Source organism: Melitaea cinxia, chromosome 4 (genome assembly GCF_905220565.1).
Source record: "Melitaea cinxia chromosome 4, ilMelCinx1.1, whole genome shotgun sequence".
Taxonomy (NCBI): domain Eukaryota; kingdom Metazoa; phylum Arthropoda; class Insecta; order Lepidoptera; family Nymphalidae; genus Melitaea; species Melitaea cinxia.
This window is the reverse complement of record NC_059397.1, coordinates 17,359,842-17,381,324: the sequence shown is the minus strand read 5'-3', so window position 1 is coordinate 17,381,324 and position 21,483 is coordinate 17,359,842. Positions and strand designations below refer to the sequence as shown.

Genomic DNA, 21,483 nt, shown 5'->3' with positions numbered 1-21,483 from the left:
GATTTCAACGTGTTTTGGTCTTAGTACCAAATAAATATAAAAAATTAAATAAATTTACGATACCTATATATATATATATTATGATATATATATTTTTTTGTACATTATTTTCTACTGCAAAACGGAATTCGAATCGTTTAAAACTTTATTATAAATCGTTTACGAACATATATTTTTTTATATTTGTACTACTATGAAATTAAATTTAAAACTAAAAATGATAAATTTACGAGTACTCTAATTCTAAAATAATCTAAAAATTACTTGTAATTCTTAGTTATCACGTAATTTTCTTATTTCTATCTAAAACACAACGAAAATGTTTTAATCATGCCACCATCTGACTCCCTTATAATCTGGGACGTAATGTTATGAAGAAGTCTTGGTCTTCAGCAATAGGACTGGCCAGTACATCGTGACGAAGAGGAGGAATAATGCTGGGAACACAACCCTAGACAGCTTGTCAATTTCACGCCATAGCACTCTTTCTTGTCCCGTATCAGCGTCTAACCAAGCAACCTGGAACACAGACAGTATAGAAAAATTATTACAATATTGAACGAAACTTAATGGACTATGTATGTGGCTTACGAAATAACATACGAGGGTACCGTACGGTGTCATGGACGGCGGTGAGACTTCTCGTGAGCAATCCGCCCTGGTAACTCCAGATGCAGGTGCTTGCGGAAGTGTACTGGTACCGGTAGAGCCTCCGAGATCTAGACAAGTTCTGAGAGTGGACCGAATACGTAGGTTCAGGTTCAGGTTCAGAGAGCCCTACTCGATTGGTGGATGGAGGATCTGGGGTCGCCAGCGGCAGGCATAGCGAAGGTGGATGTCATATGTCCTCATCTTCATCGCTGGATCAAAAGGTGGTACAGGATGCTGCTCTTTAGACTGATACAGGATATACCGGACATGGTTGCTTCGGTAAGCACCTGCATCAGCTTGCGGGTAGGGAGGCCACTCTTGCCTGTCACGTGTGTGACGAGCCGGTAGATACGTCGATAATTATAGTAAAAGTCAAAATTTAACAAACATTTTATCTGACTATTAATTTAGTTGAATTGCAGTTATTGTCATTTATAGATGGCTAATGAAATAAAAGTTCCATCTATGATAAAATTATACTGTGGTACTGTGTATTGTATTAAATAGAAGGAGTTATATAGTTTTAGTATATATAGAAATATTGTTTGCAAACAAGAATATTTACTTTATACCTACAATTCACTTTACTATGATCTAGGAAGTTATTAAATAACAATTTATAGACAATTTCGTCTTACCTGTAATATGCTTTGCCTCCGTTCAACGCTAACTAGATGCGTGGGGGCGCCCGGGGTAGCATGCACCGCGGGTGTCGACGCAGGAGGGGACGCGGGAGAAGTCAGATCCACCTTCCTACACCTCACGCCACTGCCCTCCCATGCGGCGACAGTACCACAGGAACCTTTCTCACCATTGAAACGCTGATTGCAATGTAATTTTTCAAATGTAAAACATTTAATTCATTGCAATACTTTATTGATTCCATCATTTTGTCTAGATGAAATGTAGTTTTTTAAATTCCTTTGATAATATATTAGTAGTCAGAAATAAAATACACATCTCATCAATCTGCTTTTTTCTGGTGAAGACGAGATATATAGATTAAGTACTGAGACATACAAAATAAATCAAATTTACAAGATTATCTGTTAGTCAAAATTTAATTTAAATTCCATAATAATTGATTGGCATATTGAATTGATACTTGAAGTAAACAGAAGTGGAAAAAAAGATACAATTACAGTTAGATATCTTCTATAACATTACCACTGGTATTATTCTCGGCATTGATTCTTGAGCTTTAGACTTGTTCATCTGGTACTGTTTGTCCAGTACTTTAACAACTACAAACTCTCCAAGGGCGGCGAATACAAACATCATACAACCAGCCATCCAAAGATCGAGAGCCTAAAACATTTGATCACTCGAGCAATCTGTTGTTTTAGGAAACATTAAGCTGTCATTATTTTCGTTTCGTATTAACGTTGAACGCTTTTATATAAATTCTTATCATGTTAAAATTTAACTTTTTGTATAGCATAACAAAATATAATGATTGTAAGTTTTCAAATTGGTAAATTGTTATAATATGATAGATTTATAGTTTAAATCAGTTAAACCATTGAAGGATAACATTATACTTTGTAATTGCTTTGATTTGTGGCTATATTAGTTATATATATTTTAGTTATTTGTTGTATTCGTTTTTGTCGAGACAAAGTTTGTATGTATGTTGTACTAAAAAAGTCAACCTATTAATAAAAAAACAAATATAGTGATTCAAAGTTTACCGGGTCAACTAGTAGTAGTTGACAAACATGTTAATTGATGTAAGAAATTGAGTAATTATGTTAGACGTGAATTAAAATTAGTGACAATAATAAAATATGAAGGGTCCATAAAAATATTAAATTTAATTAAAACTTATAAAACCGTGTTTACCTTAACATAAGCTACTGGTGGTATGTCAGCTCTGAGTCCTGTGAACATGGTCACAAGCGTTAGCATACAAGTAACCAGCAACGTGACTCGGCCAGGAATAGCGTCCAAATCCAGCCAAAAACTAAACCAGGACAACATGACCACAAGAGAAGATGGAGCAAAGGTCTGGATGAGGTGATGACCGATTTGTCGCTCGAATCTGAAGTACACCACCAGTCTGGAGTAGTTTCCTGAAATTAGAACGTACGTTTTTAAGCCTATTAAACCTATCACAATATGATTGGGTAGTAAAAGTATACTAGATCGTTCAATAAGTCCCGAGACTAACCTGGAAATGGCGCATATATTAAAAACTCTTTTGATTTTTAAAAAGTACTGGCTATTAATACAAGAATATGTGTCAAATTTGTAAAAATGGAACAATAAAATTATTGATTTTGAAACATTTAAGTGACGCTACGGTTGTAATTTCGATACAATGGAAAAAAACGAGTTTCGCGTGTTGATAAAACATTGTTTTTTAATGGGAAAAAATACCGTTGAAGCACAGCAATGGCTTATAAAATGTTATGCAGGTTCAGCTCCCTCTAAACCAACCATTTGTGGTGGTATGCCGACTTCAAACGCGGTCGCATGGACACCAATGATGGGGAACGCTCAGGTCGTCCAAATGAAGCAGTGACTCAACAAAATATTAACCAAGTCCTCAAAATCATATTGGAAGATCGGAAGGTAAAAGTGCGAGAGATAGCCGAGATAGTGAAGATTTCAGCTGGTAGTGTTTTCACTATTTTACATAAAAAATTGGCCATGAAAAAGCTTTTTTCTAAGTGGGTGCCGCGTTTGCTTACAACTAATCAAAAGGAACAACGTATCAATGATTCAGAGCGATGTTTGGCGCTGATGAATCATAATAAAAAGGATTTTTTACGTCGGTATGTAACAATGGATGAAACCTGGATATACCATTTCACTCCGGAATCCAATCAGCAGGCAGCGGAGTGGAGAACGGCTGGTGAAAGCCGCCCGAAGCGTCCAAAGACTCAGAAATCGGCCGGTAAGATTATGGCGTCTATATTTTGGGATGCGCATGGAATACTTTTCATCGACTACCTTGAAAAGGGGCAAAATATAAATAGTGACTATTACATGTGCTTATTGGAGCGATTGAAGTACGAAATTGCGGATAAACGGCCTCACATGAACAAAAAGAAAGTGGTGTTTTACCAGGACAACGCGCCTTGTCACAAGTTCGTGAGAACGATGGCCAAAATTAACGAATTGGGCTTCGAATTGCTTCGTCATCCCCCTTATTCGTCAGACTTGGCCCCCAGCGATTACTGGCTGTTTGCAGACCTCAAAAAAATGTTTCAGGGTAAGAAATTTGACTCAAATAGTGAAGTTATCGCAGCAACGGAGGCTTATTTTGAAGCCAAAGACAAATCGTTCTACACACATGGGATAGAAAAGTTAGAAAAGCGTTGGAGGGACTGTATCGCTCTTGGAGGAGACTATGTGTTTTGTGTATGTTAAAGACCTTTTTTTAGTATTTAGTCTCGGGACTTATTGAACCACGTGTTAGTTGTTCTAATGTATTAACTTGGAACATTATTTTAATTTCTTTTTGTTTGATAACGTACATTAGTATTTTTTTTTGCAATCACAATTGAATTTTTATAACATATTTTAATTTTATTTATTTATATTCGGGATGCTGTGTGGCTACGGCAGTAAGAATATAACCACCCCCTCTCTTCGTGTGGGTGTCGTAATGGGCGACTAAGGGATAACACAGTTCCACGACCACCTTGGAACTTAAAAAGCCGACCGATGGCGGGATTACCACCCAACAGCTGGCTTTGAAATACAGGCTGAAGACGGGCAACAACGTCTTCGGTGTGTCAAAGTCAGCCAAAACACATGAGTTCACGCCATTTTTTACGCGAGTTTGTGGAGCCTTATGTCCAGCAGTGGACTGTAATAGGCTGAAATGATGATTATGATGATGGTGATATTCGGGAAAGAAATTTTATAACTCGAAAATAATAATAAGACAACACATAAACTAATAATTTCCAAAAGTAATATCGCGTTATTTAAAAAATATATACATTTTAAATAGAAAAACATCACTAACCATCCTTATCGATCATGTAGCCATTAGTCTCTTCCAAACGCAATGGCTCGCCAATGTGATATTGCAGCAATTTCAGTTCAGGATTGATAGTGACACCGGCGTCGCTCCATTTAAATCTCACTTTTTGATTGCTATATGAGACTGTGGGATACATTTTTATGTTATTTTTTAGTTATTAATCTTTTTAGAAAGATTAAACTTTCCATCAAAAGTGTAAATTTAATGTGTATTTTAAGTACGGCGTCACACCGGACTCGAATATTTATTTTCTTTTCTAGCAAAATTGACTTGGTCAGTAGCAAAACAGGTAAAATTATTATTGCTTTCATTAGTTGGTAAATTATTTTAAGCCATTCGTAGTGAAAAACTTAAGAATTTAAGCAGAACAAAATAAGATAAATGATTATTTGGATATGTTATTACCATTGTACCATAAAACGTCTAAATAAACGTGTGCCTGAAATAAATTCATTAAAAACTAAAACTATAAATGCCATAAACAACGATTTCCCAGAATTTTCAATCCTTAAAACAAATTTTAAATAAATATTTTTTATTAAATAATTTTCAATCCTTAAAAAAACAGTCCGTATTTACAAAACACACGTGACACAAAACTATTAAGTGGATTCCACGACTTTACTTAATTGGTTAAACGAAATACTAACAGCTCTCGATGTAAATAGGGCAAGACTGTATGTCCATGGGGTAGAGTTGAAATTCCATCTGGCAGGCAATGATTGCGTGCATTCTGGCCGCGTACCGGACCGTCTGATTTCTGTATAACGTTACTGACGAAAATTTGTGCGTCAACTCTGCTATTTCTGAAAACGTATAACAAAATTATAGGTTATTATAAACCAAAATCAATTTAGAAGTAGCTTTTTTAATTAGAATTTTAATTTTATCCAAATTAATTTCAGCTGATTGAATACCTAATATACTTAACCTGAATATTTAACAATAACATCAATTTTATTAAGGTGGGCACAGCAAGACAGTCTCAAATCTCGAGTAGTAGGGGAAGTGCCTTGACCTTACAGAATCATTATCACTTTGCCTTATACAGTCCACTGCTGGACATAAGCCTCCACAAGTTCGCGCCAAAAATGGTGTGAAATCATGTGTTTTGCCCATAGTCACCACGATAGGCAGGCGGGTTGGTGAGCGCAGGGCTGGCTTTGTCGCACCGAAGTCGTCGCTGCCCGTCTTCGACCTGTGTATTTCAAAGCAGTACCTTACAGAAGATCACAGCTAATTAACACTGCTTTCAAGCAGTGTTGTATTTCTGTGGTGAGTAAGGTGACCAGAGCTCCTGGGGAGGGTCAGGGTTATGGTCGGCAACGCGCTTGCAATAATTCTGGTGTTGCAAGCATCTATAGACTACGGTAACCGCTTACCATCAGGTGGGCCGGACGCTTGTTTTCCGGTCTTGTCGTGTATTAAAAAAAACTCGACATGTTGGTGAAAATAAATCTTGATTTAAGGTAACTTAAAAAATATGCACTAAAAATAATTAAGTGCTCATGTAAATGCAATCCAATTTTCATCTTGACGTGAAAAATTGTTCATCCAAGCTGAGTGTATTGTAACAAAAGTAAGTGGACTAAAGATTAATGAAATATATTTCTTGATAATAAACACTTTTCGAATACCAATGGGAGGGACATAGTGAATGTGAAATTTGATAGACATAGAAATTTTGTTGAACATGTTATAAAAATAAAAGCCAGTGAAGGTGAAAATATCAACAAGTGCACCTTCAAAAATGTGATATCACAAAAAAGTGAAAGGAGCAAATATCGTACCAGCTGACTGATGACAAAAGTGGCAAGCTCCTCCTAAAATAAAAATTTGCTGAAATTATTGCCTCTGATAAACCCCTGTGATTACACTCAACACCCTACAAACATCTTAATACTCAGCTTAGTTGAACGAATTATAACACAGTTATTATATATTTTTTTTAATATTAGGCGTATATAAAAGAAATTTCTAATAGTTTTTTTTTGTATTTCTCTCAATTGTTTAATATTTTTTTCAAATATTAGTTACGAAAAACTTCTTTTAGTTTTTATGTATATATCTTAGAATCAATTTAAAGTATGGACTAGTGTTGAAGCAAGCTTTCAACAATCTAAATGTTGAAATAATACAAACAAATCAACAGCAAAATTCGATCTTAAACATAATAAAATTGTGTTGAATGTAACCAAACAAGCCACCTTTGTTTTGACTTTAAAATGACTGGAATTCATATTATTCGAATCAAAGCACTCAAATCTTAAATTAGAAAATTTATCAGCAGTAGTTCTAAGTTTCGGGCTAAGTACCTATATATATTATGATCGATTATGATTCAGCCTGTAATATCCCACTGCTGGGCACAGTGAGCATAAGTATAGAGATACTTATGCTCACTGTGCATGTCACATGTAGGAGAAAGGGATCCACCACGCTGCTCCATTTGCGTGTTGGCGGATATATTCCTTACTTCCTTACTTTATTAGTAACGATAGCTATCAGGTGTATGTGATAACAAGCGGGACTGACGGTTTAACGTGCTCTCTTAGGCAGACTAGAGAGGTCCACAAGGACAGAAAACCAGACCGGAAATCAATATTTGTATAAAACCAAATATCTATTCCGAGAGTGAATCGAACAATCGTCAAACTGCTCAATCGAACAAACAACTAATTGCTCAATGATATAAAACGTAAAGATAAAATTAAGTAAATGATAGATAATTCATGTATTTTTACTTTTATATAAGAATATGTACAACAAGAGCTATGGTAAAAATACGTTTTAGTATTAATTAAAAATTAAATTATTTAACAATGAGATAATTATAATATTATTCTTCTGAAATAAAAATAATTACTATTGGTACTTTAAAGAAATTTATCAGTTGGAATTTTTGTTAATATTAATAGACAAAGGAAACGTTTTCGATACTTAAATTTAAATAATTTTCTCAGAATAATTACATTTTATTGCGACGTTCTAAAAACAACTCGAATATTGAAAACATTTACCAGTTAATTTATATCAAATAAATGGTAATGCTCTTGAGATCTTCTGAAATGTCATTTATCTCTAAGAAATATCTTGATCCAATTATACTGATGTAGATAATTTTCAGTTTTAAAAATCTAATCTTCAATATTTTTTTTCTTGACCATTTTAGTTACTATTTATAACATTACATTCGTGTAGGCAAATGGTTTGAAATATTTATTTAAATAAAAAAAAAATAACGATTCGAAAGTAATCTATGAAATGTAATAAGACCAACAAAGCACTTAACCCGCTGAATGTCTTGTGGTTTAGAATTTGTTCAGTTTGTCTTTCAAATTTTTTTTTCACGCTACTTATAGTTAAATCTTCAAACTTCCACAATCCATAATAATTACAATCGGTTGTTTTAATATTACCGACTTGCGAAATAAAGTACAAATTATTTCAGTCGTTTAACATCGTCTATATGTATGTTAGTTACACAGAATATAATCAAAGTATTAATTTATACACTATTCGATTAAAAATTTACTTTAATTTCATTATTTGGATTAAGACAAGACCATCAGTTAATCTTAAAAACCATATTGTGTCAAATTTTATGTCACTCACTCACTCACTCACTTCAGCCTATCGCAGTCCACTGCTGGACATAGGCCTCCCCAAGTTCGCGCCACACATCCCGGTCTTCCGCAATCCTCATCCAGCCTACACCGGCAATCTTACGTAGATCGTCGGTCCAACGGGCCGGAGGACGTCCCACACTGCGTTTGCCAAGACGCGGTCTCCACTCTAGGACCCGTCTACTCCAACGGCCATCGGTCCTGCGACACAGATGACCAGCCCACTGCCACTTCAACTTGCTAATTCTGTGGGCTATGTCGGTTACTTTCGTTCTCTCGCGGATAGTCTCATTTCTAATCCTGTCTTTGAGAGAGACCCCAAGCATAGCCCGTTCCATTGCACGTTGAGCGACTTTAAACTTGTGGACCAGTCCCTTGGTCAGTGTCCACGTCTCGGCTCCGTATGTTAACACAGGCAGGACGCATTGCTCGAAAACTTTTGTCTTCAAGCATTGCGGAATCTTCGAAGTGAAGACTCGACGGAGTCTGCCAAACGCCGCCCAGCCCAATCGAATCCTCCTATCGGCCTCCTTCTCGAAGTTGTTGCGGCCTAGTTGGATAGTATGGCCTAGGTAAATATAATCCTGAACAACTTCGAGAAGGGTACCATCGACCGATACCGGTATCGGTATGACTTGGTTGTTAAACATAACTTTCGTCTTATCCAAGTTCATACAGAGACCGACACGTCGGGAGGACTCGTTTAGGCCGGCCAGAATTTGGCCTAACTCATCCAGCGTCTCCGCAAAGATGACAATATCGTCGGCGAAACGAAGGTGAGAGATGAATTCACCGTTGACGTTGATGCCCCGTTCCTCCCAATCCAAGGTCTTAAAAACATCCTCTAGCGCAGTGGTAAACAGTTTCGGTGATATTACATCCCCCTGTCTTACCCCGCGCCGGAGGGAAATAGGTCTTGTTCTTTGGTCATTGACATGAACGGTCATCGTCGCCGCGTCGTACATAGATTTTAGTACCTCGATATATCGCCAGTCGATATGACATCTCTGCAGAGAGTCCAGGACAGCCCAGGTCTCGACGGAGTCGAAGGCTTTCTCGTAGTCCACAAATGCCATACACAGCGGTTGATTATATTCTTCCGTCTTTTGGATAATCTGCCGAACAGTATGGATGTGGTCCACGGTGCTGTAGCCATTTCGAAACCCAGCCTGCTCTGGTGGTTGGAATTCGTCGAGTCTTCTGGCGAGACGATTCGTAACAACCCTCGAAAACAGCTTATAGACGTGGCTCAGAAGTGAGATCGGTCTGTAATTCTTTAACAGAGACTTATCGCCTCTCTTAAAGAACAGCACCACCACACTCCTGGACCACGCCTCCGGCGTGGTACCTCGGTGGATGACGGCGTTAAATAGTCTTGCCAAGGCTTTCAGGACAGGTCGCCCTGCGGCTTTAAGGAGTTCAGTGGTAACTCCGTCATCCCCCGGGGCCCTCCCGTTTTTAAGCTGCCCGAGCGCTGCACCAATCTCATCCTCTTCGAAGTCCGGGATACACTCCGAATAATGGCGCAACAATGGTGCCCGTGGATCTTCGGTGTCCCAAGTCGCAGGCTTGCGTGCGCTCGATTTATTATATATAAATAATATTTATATTGATTAAAATTTTATGTAATTGTATTAAATGAAATATCGAGCTTTTTAAAAGAATCATTTACAAGATTCCCATATTTAATTCAGTTAATCTGAAAATCAATATTGTTATTAAAGTTTATAGTTTTTTAACGTTTTTTACCTGTTACTTTAGAATTAAGGAAGTACGGATCAGGATGCCAGAGATTGTCGAAGAACTCCGGAGGCAACGTCACGTGGTCATCGCCTTCTTCGAATATATCTTCTGGCAGCTGTAGTCTACTCTCTCGCCAAGTTTGTCTTATAAACATATCCACTCTGCAATTAAATATATATAAATATAAGTTTGTTTCTTTCGATATACCATATTTACATTTTTGTGTTTCGAAATGTTACAGAAACGGTAACATTGTGAATAATTGTAAATTTAACACTATTATTACGGTTTTTTTAGACCAGGCTGTGAGATACAGATAAGTCTGTACAAAGTTACGCTTGGTAATTTTGTTGCACTTATTAACAAAATTTACTCATAAATGGAGAAAATTCCATCTTCCATATTCTTAACCTTTAACTTCGTTTACTTTTTATACCCGTTGTCGTAAACGCATATGCGATATGTAATATATTAAAATATTATTAACACAATTAATTATATAAAATATCTCTAATAATTAATTAATTAGTAATTAATTAGTTTATGCGTTTAATACGCGCGTAATGAGCGTTATTGAGCGCGTATTATTTAACAAATCAATAACAACTAATTACGGAAGTTTATAATTACAGACGATGTTTTCATGGTATATTATCAAAGAGATTTTCTTCACGCTTACACTATTTATGTTTGTGTGTATGTATATATGTATATGTTAGTGTTTTGTTTATAAAATATCTGTTCAACAAAACACTCTAATACCTAAACTATAAAGCTTTATCTCAACAAAGCCCATATATGTCGAGTCAAGTTCTCCTCAGCCTTAAAATTTATCTTATTAAATTTTAGAACAGTAAAAAGTTTTTACGGTTCAGAAGAACTTTTAAAGGATTTAGGTGGTATAGGTTGTATTAGGTTTTAAGGGTTTCTGTTATAAAGTACAACCTGACTTCTAATTTTGATATAGCTGGATAAATAGGGGATGTCAATCATACAGGCATTTAATATTACAGTATTATATTTTGTATGGTGAGGGAAAGAGATAAAAGCCAATATATTCCCTTTCTTTGAATTCTTTTTCACCGTCTTTTGTGCTGTCGTTCTTATCTTTCCTCCCTTCAAAGAAAGAAAATTGTGGCTTATTTGATGACTTACAAGGGCTTATCTTATGGACTCAGGTCAATGAACGACAGGTACAATGCCAAATTGCTCGATCTATGGATATTTCCATTAACATTCTAAAAATATCGAATTACATCAATAATTTTTCGAATACCTGAAATCCATATCTTCGACGTTAATAGAGTTTACGTCCACCACGTAAATGCTGAACTCGACGACGACGGGTTGACCTTTTCGTGAAGGTGGTCGCATTTCTGAAATAACATTTTTCATTACTAAAATGTTACAAAGTATTGAATTTGTTTCATTAAAATTTCTATAGCCATTTTAAGTCTAGAGATCGATTGTTTGAAACAGTCGTAATCATAATAAAATATTGACATTGCAAATTGTCCCATGTTTTTTTTTAATATTTAAAATTAACAGTTAATTTAATAATTTATATTATTTTTATTATTTTTAAATTAATAAAAAAATAAATTATAAATCATTGCTCACCACCATGGTCAGACTGGTAGAGATCTTTTAAAGAGACAACTTCATCCTTACCAACATTTTTTAGTGCAATAAAGAATATAATAAATTGCTATATTAACTCTTATAAAATATTAATTCAATATGAAGGTAAAAAAACATAAAAAGAACTCAATTCAAATATGCTTTAAAGCACTTTCTGATGGTCATTTTACAAATTAAAATTCGGAATTTAGAATGTACAGGGAAGAATCGGCAAGAAACTGCGCAGTTACACTTTTAAAAATAATATATCAACTGTATTTTAGTTTTGTACTAAAACACAATTTATATATTATTATCTATGTATATTGTTAGCACACTACTGATTAGGTAGTATTTAATCACTCTGGACAAATAGAAATTATCTATATAAAAGTGAAGCAAAAACTTTGTACCCCTTTTTACGAAAAAATGCGCTGACAGAGGAGTGTAAAATTTCGCACACATATAATTTATATAGAGATGGAGTGCAGAATGCTAATATTTTTTTAACAAGCATAAAAAATACATTAAATCAATAATAAAAAAAGAAACATCACATATACGCACTCTTTTGTTTATTATTTTAGAAGTATAGTCTTTGATAACAGAACCCTTAATAATGTTCCAACTTATAATTTAAATTAATTATGATCGAATTTCGACCACTAGGCGACCGCTAGTTATATGTTAATATACATGCTAAGTAATTTTAGCGCTTTTTACTTTGTTTTTAAACATAATATTTTATGGGGAGCGTAAACTGTTGTAGTAACTGCATCGTAAATTTATTATTACCGTTTCTTAACACGACTTTGAAGTAAGCTTAAAGGCACTCGTATATATTTATTTATATATTTTTTTACAAAATTCTAATGTATCGATATGAAAGTGAGATTTTTTTACGGTTACCCAAACATTAAAAAAAATCATTGAAAAAAACATCTAACGATCATGATCATGGTAGAGCCTGTAACATTCCACTAATACGTCATACGTGATTTTGTCCATTTGATAATTAAAAAATTTAGAATATTTTATGCAAATTTTGTGGTATTTTAGTTAAAAAAGCATAACGTTCCTTTGTAATTATTACAAAGGCTGTAGTCTTGATTTTTTTTTTTGGGAAGTCAGTGTTCTGAACGGTTCTAATAGATATTATTATGGCATTGTGTTTTACTAAAAATTGCACAAAAACTTGTTACAGTGGACAGAAACATCACGAACTGACGTGCCTATCACTTCATAATATAAAGAAATAAATAAAATTGGAGTGTTTGTTTGTAATATTAAAATAACCATTTTTTTACTAAATATATGTAATCGTGCATATGGATGTATACACGGTACATATACCAAAATGACGTTTTTAAAATTTTTATCTATCTGTGTGACTGTTTGTTCCGGTTAATCTCTGAAACAGCTGGGTCGATTTTGACGGGACTTTCACTTGTAAATAGCTGATGTGTTAAGAAGTAACTTAGGCTACTTTTATTTAGGAAATTTATATATTTTACTAGCTGACCCCGCAAACGTTGTTATGCCATATATTTTATTAACATTCTCAATCTCCCCCCCCCCACCCTTATAACTTAGGGGAATGAAAAATGGATGTTGGCCGATTCTCAGATCTACCCGATATGCACACAAAATGTCATAATATTTTACTAACCCTCTTAACCCTCCCTCCCTTATACCTTAGGGGTATGAAAAATAGATGTTGTTCGATTCTCAGACCTACCCGATATGCATACAAAATTTCACGAGAATCGGTCAAGCCGTTTCGGAGGATTTTAATTACAAACACCGCGACATGAGAATTTTATAAACATATTAGATAACTCTGAGAACTGAATAATAACTTTTTTGTTAAATTCCACGCGGACTAAGTCGCGGCACAGCTAGTGTTACTTAAATTTTAAAATGGACTCAAAAACTCATTTTATTTTTGTGTGAAAATAAGAACTTAGAAATCTATAATATAAAAATGAGTCGCTGAATGTGTTGCTAAGCGCAAAACTCGAGAACGGTTGGACCGATTTCGCTAATTCTTTTTTTAAAATATTCCTTGAAGTACGAGGATGGTTCTTACGGAGAGAAAAATTCTAAAAAAAAAAATAAATAAATTTCCTGAAAAATTCTAAAAACAACACTTTTCTATACTCCCATACAAAAGATTTGTGATAATACTTAAAAGTCAATTTGAACTTTAATACCTTACGATAAAGTTTGTGTTAGGCGATACGAAGTTCGCCGGGTCAGCTAGTTTTTAATACTTTCATTTCTGGAAATCACGCTCAATGAAATGACGTTTGAGTGCTATCTTATCTTATTATACTATTAAACGAGCAATTCTTGTATATATATATGTATATATATAATTTGAATCTCGGAAACGGCTCCAACGATTTTCATAAAATTTAGTATATAGGGGGTTTCGGGGGAGATAAACCTATCTAGCTAGGATTCATTTTCAGAAAATGTCGTTTTATCCCTGTTTTTAGGGATTAAAAAAAATATCGTTAGAATACGAAGGTAAATTTCGCCTCTGTCAAGTTAGTTGCAATAGCTTGGTGGGAAATCGGCCGGTCGGGATCAACCGAGAAGAGCATGGTTCAAATCCCCATGTCCCTGATCAATTATTTTTTCTTTTTTTTTTCTAATTGCACTCGTTATTTTTTATTTAAATAGGCAGTTTTTATTTTTTATTATTATGACAGTAAAATCGAAAAATATTATTCATATTTTATCATTATTATTTTTTAATTATTTTTTATTTTTGATTTTTTATTTTTATTTATAGTTTTTATTATTGTCGGTAAAATAAATATTATTCATATTTTATAAATATGTAATTCGTAAATATGATTTTCAAAAAAAAAACACGATTTGTTGGAGCGCCTATCAGTTTTGAGAAGCAATTACTCTCAATCTTGTAATTGTGTATTTTATATCAAATTTTAATTTATCGTTATTTTTTATTTTTATTTTGTGTTAATTCATATTAGTAATTGTGTTTGCAGGCAAACGAAAAAAAAAATTGACTTCAATTACATCGACAGGTAATACAATGTAGGTACACGGAAAAATAGTCGAGAAATACGCATTATCAAAGATTACTCCAAAAGTTGTAATCAGATCTCGATGAAATATGACCACATGATAAATATCGGCTTTCGATTAAGTTAAAAATCATCAAATTCAGTACACCCAGTAGTATGTTAAGTATTATGTAGTTAATGTAAAGTTATGTGGATTTTCGAGAGTTTCCCTCGATTTCTCTAGGATCCCATCATCAGATCCTGGTTTCATTATCATGCTACCACACCAGGGATATCTTCTTTCCACCAAAAAAAGAATTATCAAAATCTTTTCATAAACGACGAAGTTATCCCCGAACATACATTAATATATATACTAGCAACCCGCTCCGGCTTCGCACGGGTATAAAATATAATTATAGCCTATGTCATTCACTGAAAAAAATGATTAAAATCGATACAGTAGTTTTGATTTATTCATTACTGCCCGTGGCCCGCACGCGTTAACTTTAGAGTAAAAGCCGGCAGGAACTGCCGCAAACGCTACGTACCGCAATTTTCAAATCTATAATATCTTCAAAAATATTTATTTAAATCATATACTGTAAAGGGCCATATAGATCTATATTAAATCAACAATATATTTGAGGTATTTAATTAGATAAGGATTAATGCTGTATTGATTAAAATCGGTTTGAAAATTAGCCATTATTTGTCGTAAAAAGTAAATGACAAAAAATGTTATTGTGAGATATTCATAACAGATAGACATATACCATAGCGGAGTTTTCTGTAGAACTTTTCAATGTGTATAATACTTAGTACATTATTTTGATAAATCTCGTAGGGTTCAGGCTGCGTTTGCAATGTAAGCGGAAAAATTGTAATTATTTACGACATCACAATAGAAACCTCAAAAATAACAGTATATCTCCACTATTTAATGGGTGTTATTATAGATCAATCTATCTATTAAAAAAACCGCATCAAAATCCGTTGCGAAGTTTTAAAGATTTAAGCATACATAGGGACATAGGGACAGAGAAAGCGACTTTGTTTATACTATGTAGTGATCTATATATCGCAACTTCGGTGCAATAAAGTCACAACAGCTCATTTCTTAATTTTACAGGAGAGGACTTTTAATTTTTTTTTCGCTTACACTTCCTCATTTCTGGATTATTATTTATGGTAGGTTTGAAATCTTTATAAAATTAATAGTTTACTTTCTTTGCTATAGTTTAAAAATCTTATATTAAATTATCAAAAAGTCCTAATAAAAGACATAACAAAAAAAGTGTCCTGAATTGTGACTTTGTTGCACCGAAGGTGCGATATACATATATATATATATATATATTGAGTTTCCTTCAGCCGAATTGAGTAACCTCCTCCTTTTTTTGAAGTTGGTTAAAAAAGACTTCATCCAAACCGGCAGCGAATCATTTTAACTCTCTCTTCTACTACTAATCCTTCACGATTTACTAAAAATACCGAGCGTAGCTCGGTCACCCAGGTACTATCGATTATAGAATGAAGTTATTTTTACGTGAATTTTTTACTTAGGTACCTAAAATTTTTCATCCGGCTTAAATTCGAATTGTTTTCGTTTGTATACAAAATGGTATAATTATAAAGTTTTGGCAATATTCTAAAGACAGAGCGGGTAATCTAACTTTCTTTTTAATTTGAAAAATTGCAAAGACTTGCGTCATATTTCATAAAAATCGATTCGATAGTCTATATTTGGTAACAGAGGTCGTTTGTCGATTATGATTTCAACTGCCATCTTACCAGCTGTAGCGTGTTATTTTATCCGAACTGAACAATAAAGAACCTTTCTAATTAAAGTTTTTTAATTATATTATCTTGATTAAAACTAAAGCCATAGACTCGATACTGATTAAAGTTTTTGAACACACAATAGCTTCACAATAGTCAATGCGCATTGTCCACTTTGAAAGTTCTAACAAAAGATCGTCTAGTACATAATCCTAATAGCATTAAGACCGCCTTTTATACCCTTTTAAATATTTTTCGTCTACATTTTATTTTATTTACTATTTATTATTTACTTGTACCACTCACGCAGTCTATGAATTGTCTGTTACACTATTTTTTTTAACCGACTTCCAAAAAGGAGTCTTCCAAAAAGACTTCTCAATTCGACTGTATTTTTTTTTTTTTATTTTTTTTTTTTTTATGTATGTTACATCAGAACTTTTGACCAGGTAGACCGATTTCGACAAATTTTGTTTTAATCGAAAGGTGGTGTGTGCCAATTGGTCCCATTTAAATTTATTTGAGATCTAACAACTGCTTTTCGAGTTATATCTAATAATGCGTTTTTACTTGACGCTTTTTTCGTCGACCTACGTTGTATTATACCGCATAACTTTCTACTGGTTGTACCGATTTTGATAATTCTTTTTTTGTTGGAAAGGGGATATCCCTAGTTTGGTATAAGGAAACCAGGATCTGATGATAGGATCCCAGAGAAATCGAAGGAAACTCTTGAAAATCCGCAATAACTTTTTACTGGGTGTATCGATTTTGATAATTTTTACTTTATTCGAAAGCTGATGTTTATCATGTGGTCACATATAAATTTTATCGAGATCTGATAACTACTTTTTGAGTAATCTCTGATAACGCGTAGTTACTTGACTATTTTTTCGTCGATCTACGTTGTATTACTCTTCGATGTAATTGAAGTCGGTTTTTTTTTCGTTTGCGAGCAAACACAATTATTTTGTTAATTTTGTTAATTAACTTTTTTAATAAAAGACAAAACTAAAAGTAATGAATCTATGTTATGCATCACATCAATAGTAAGTAGTGTACACGCTTCAGCCTGTAATATCCCACTACTAGGCATAGGCCACTTTCCCCGTGTAGGAGAAGGATCAGAGCTTAATTCACCACGCTGCTCCAATGCGGGTTGGCGGATATATTCCCTACTATGAGTAACAATCGCTATCAGGTGTACATGATAACAACCGGGACCGATGGCTTAACGTGCTCTCCGAGGCACGGTGGGGAGACCCACAATCAAGTAGTGTATGATCTAACCAAAGTCAGGTTGTGACCAATATTATAGAAGGAAAAACAAAAATCGTGAAAAATCAGTGTCGTACGATCTATCAAATATCAAAATTAAAACTAGTAAAAACTATGCGTATTATCTAGTTTTACAATTATCAGTTATAAGCCATGTCGAAAGGAAAATAAAGCTTAGATAACGCTATCCCTAAGCTCTACCTTATGACCTTTCACGCTATTTAATATTGTAGATAGAATAAGTTAATGGTTAAGTTGGTACCACCCAGCTCGTTCAATGATTAATACCTTTGACATAGTTTTCGGGTAGGACGACTCGTGGTTTCAGCGTGTGATTTCTCTTCGACGTTACGTCATTGCATAGCCTGAAAATAAAAATTTAAATTAATTATACCTCTTAACAGTAATGGAAAATAAATACATTTTCGGGTTGTCTGGAAGAAATGGCTAACTAGCCATAAGACCGCCTCTTGTACTACACATTCTTAAGTTGTCTGTATTATTATTATTTTGTATTTGCATATTATGGTGTACAATAAAGAGTAAATAAATAAATAAATAAATAAATTTTCCGTTACGAATATATTATCGAGTCACTGAAATAAACTGTCGAGTTAACTGAAATTCATATTAAGAAAATAATTAAAATCTGCGTCTGAAATCATTCTTAAATTAAATTTATTTGCTTGCTCCCAGTAGAATAACTACGAATTAATCTCCAATCTAATTGTTAATAACCAACTTCCAAAAAAGGAGGGGGTTCTCAATTCGATTAAATGTTTGTTGTGTGTTACCTGAGAACTTTGACTAGGTGGACCAATTATTTGGGAGCAAACACAATTATTTTATGTAGTTGAAATGCTATCAGTGGCACATTTATTGATTGATGCAATATGATAACGATAATATTAGCATATAGAAGTATATATATTTATAAAACAAAACACATTCAATAAACTTTAGACTGTTGTGTTCAAAGATGATAAATGTGGATTTAAGAGTACGGTGTTAAAATTAGTATATTCTAAAGTATTTTGTTTACTATTGAGTCAAAAATTTAAACATGAAAATGTATTTTGATCGCATCTTACTTTTAAGTCGAATGACGAAACCGTTGTATGAGAAAAATAAAATGAAAAAGAAAACTCATAGTTTTGCACTTACGCATGAAACTAAAGATAACGAAATGAAAGATCGTTTGATAAATCCTGAACTAGGTCTAAGTACATCTAAAAATAATAAGACATGTGAAGGCAAATCCAGTCAGATCTATAGCAGATTTGGACTTAATATTATGATAGCTTTAATGTTACCTTCAAACTTGGCAGCTTAAGGTATGACGTCAAACGAATTTGTTATTTCGCCAACATAGCGTGAGTTTTTATTAGAGTGTCCACATTTTTTTTTGAAGAATTGAATTTTTCGTTTTAAAATTACAGTGTTCAAACTGCCATATAGATTTTCAATTTCTTTTTTCTTCTACACGGAGAAAGAGGACTATAAACAGAAGTGGGGTGTTGCAGGCTGAATTGTTTCAATTTCATTATTACGATTGTTTGACGCAGTAGTCATATAAGGGGAACTTTGAAAGTAGCACCCGTGACGGAGAAAATGAGGAGCAATAGGTTAGCGTAGTATGGGCATGTGATGAGGAGGGATGAACGATATGTTGGTAAAATAATGTTAGGGATGAATGTCGAAAGACGAAGAGCGATCGGCAGACCAAAAAAGCGATGGGTGTGTTGTGTGAGTGAAGATATGAGCAAGAAAGGAGTAAGCGCAGAAGTGACGAATAATAGAGAGGAATTGAAGAGGAAAACAAATTGTGCCGATCCTATATAAGTGGGATACGGGCAGGAAGATGATGACGCAGTAGTCGCCATTCAGTGAGTAGCTGTTGCGTTAGCTATCGACTCCGATTTAATTTGGTTCAATTTCTATTCATAAAAAGTGTTTGCACCATATGGATTTCGTGGTCTAGGCCTGTATCCGCTGTAGATGTCATCAGTCTTCTAACACAAATTTTCATCCTATTGTAAGCCATTGAGTGTGAGACTTATTGTAATAACTATTATATTATATTTATGTAATAAATAATTAATACTGTATATTAAAATTATTCCCGTCTGTATTTAAACATATTCATCTGTTTGAAATCATAATGAAACAGTTAAATACAATTTGTACAACAATACCGCTCAAGGGGATTGTGGAATTGAATCTTCCATCAACGAACTAAATTAACTAAAATAACTTCACGCACACGTTCTATATTATGTAATTCATTATTTTACAACATATAGTACAAAAAAACAAAAAGGACCGTAGAAATATTATTGAAAGCATGCAAAGTGAAAAGTAATAATGAAACAATCAATAACCTTTTTTTACCAACCACGTGAACCTTGAGTACATAGAGAGAACTAGACATAAAAGAAAATATTTGTAAGAACTTTGTGTAGACATTTATTCTAAATGCATCAAAAAATATTATTTTGCTACATTTATTTTAAAGCTTTAATATGAAGATTTGTTTGTATAAAAGTTGTTTGAACTCCTGTTGGAGACTGCTATCGGTCTTTAGAACATTTATTTACTGACGTTGATTGGGCTTCAAATAATCAATATTTGCCATATAAGGTCGTTCAGTCAATAACATAAAATGTACGTCATGTTAAATTTCAATTATCGTGAAAATGTCTTTTGTCTTTTTGAAAATCGAATACCTATAAATATTGAAGGGTATCATATTTTTTGTGTGGGGTCAAATTGTAATGGAATCTCACTATATAAAAAGTAATTTCTTAGATGGGTTTTCATCTTAAGCTTATTAGAAGTTCAGTATGTTTTCAAGAATCCTTGACTCGATGCTTTTGTACATACGACGTAATATTTCCATTGTCAATAATAAGTGAGTTTTTAACGTTATACTAAAATTAATCGCTGCGATGAACGTACCTATAACATAAGCCTATATACAAAAGTGACGATACAATTCAGTGCTACGCAAATATGTAACGGAAATAGAAGCAATATTTCGTATTTCCTGTTTTATCACGCAGATTAACGCCGTCTTATCTACTCATTTCAAATCCGATCTTTCCTCGTCACTCTATACATCCATCTTAGCATTCTCATCTCGGCTGCGTGCACTCTTCTTTCATCCGTAATAGTAAATAAATAAAATGAGGACCTTTTAAAAAAAAGTTTAAAAAATCTTCGTGAACGGTAATATCATGGATTTCCTACTACAGATATTAGTTTTAAACTGTAGCGTGTTTTAAATGCACTAGTTCGCCCTGTCATAGCTGTCTGCTACCATTGTGGGCATTAAATATTTTATAAGAACAATAACTTTTTCGCTTTAAATATAAAATGTTTTAAATAGCATTAATGAGCGGGTGACTTATTCGTTCGGCTTTTAAGGGAAAATTTTAATGAACATCTTAAATGTATACAAAGCGTTAACAAAGGCAATGTGTAAAATTTAATATCTTTTTGAAATTACTGTACTAAGTGTTTTGTTTATTATTGTCTTTTATTTTTGACCTTTTGCGGCTCAAAATATTAGGTCACGACTAGATGATGTGTAAATCTTCTTGACCACAATGGACGTTAAAGTCTAAGAAAGTTAATTTTCATGATCATTTCTAAACACATTAGTTTTTGTATGTGTATGAATAATGGACTTGGGACTTATCATATAACTGAAAATGGTTTATGTTTCGTTAGATGACGTATGTGCTAA

At 33.7% G+C, this 21,483-nt stretch overlaps 1 protein-coding gene across 1 annotated transcript; it reads right to left on the bottom strand.

Annotated features, from left to right (window-relative positions):
* Positions 1-270: 270 nt before the first annotated feature.
* Positions 271-20,408, bottom strand: LOC123670447 (glycine receptor subunit alpha-1). The gene is made up of 10 exons (XM_045603941.1): positions 20,404-20,408; positions 18,024-18,100; positions 11,294-11,393; positions 10,024-10,178; positions 5,299-5,454; positions 4,631-4,771; positions 2,494-2,723; positions 1,819-1,959; positions 1,290-1,472; positions 271-519 (listed from the first exon to the last, which is right to left on the bottom strand). The coding sequence occupies exons 1-10, from the start codon at positions 20,406-20,408 to the stop codon at positions 370-372; spliced, it is 1,338 nt and encodes a 445-aa protein (XP_045459897.1). The 3' UTR covers positions 271-369.
* Positions 20,409-21,483: the final 1,075 nt, after the last annotated feature.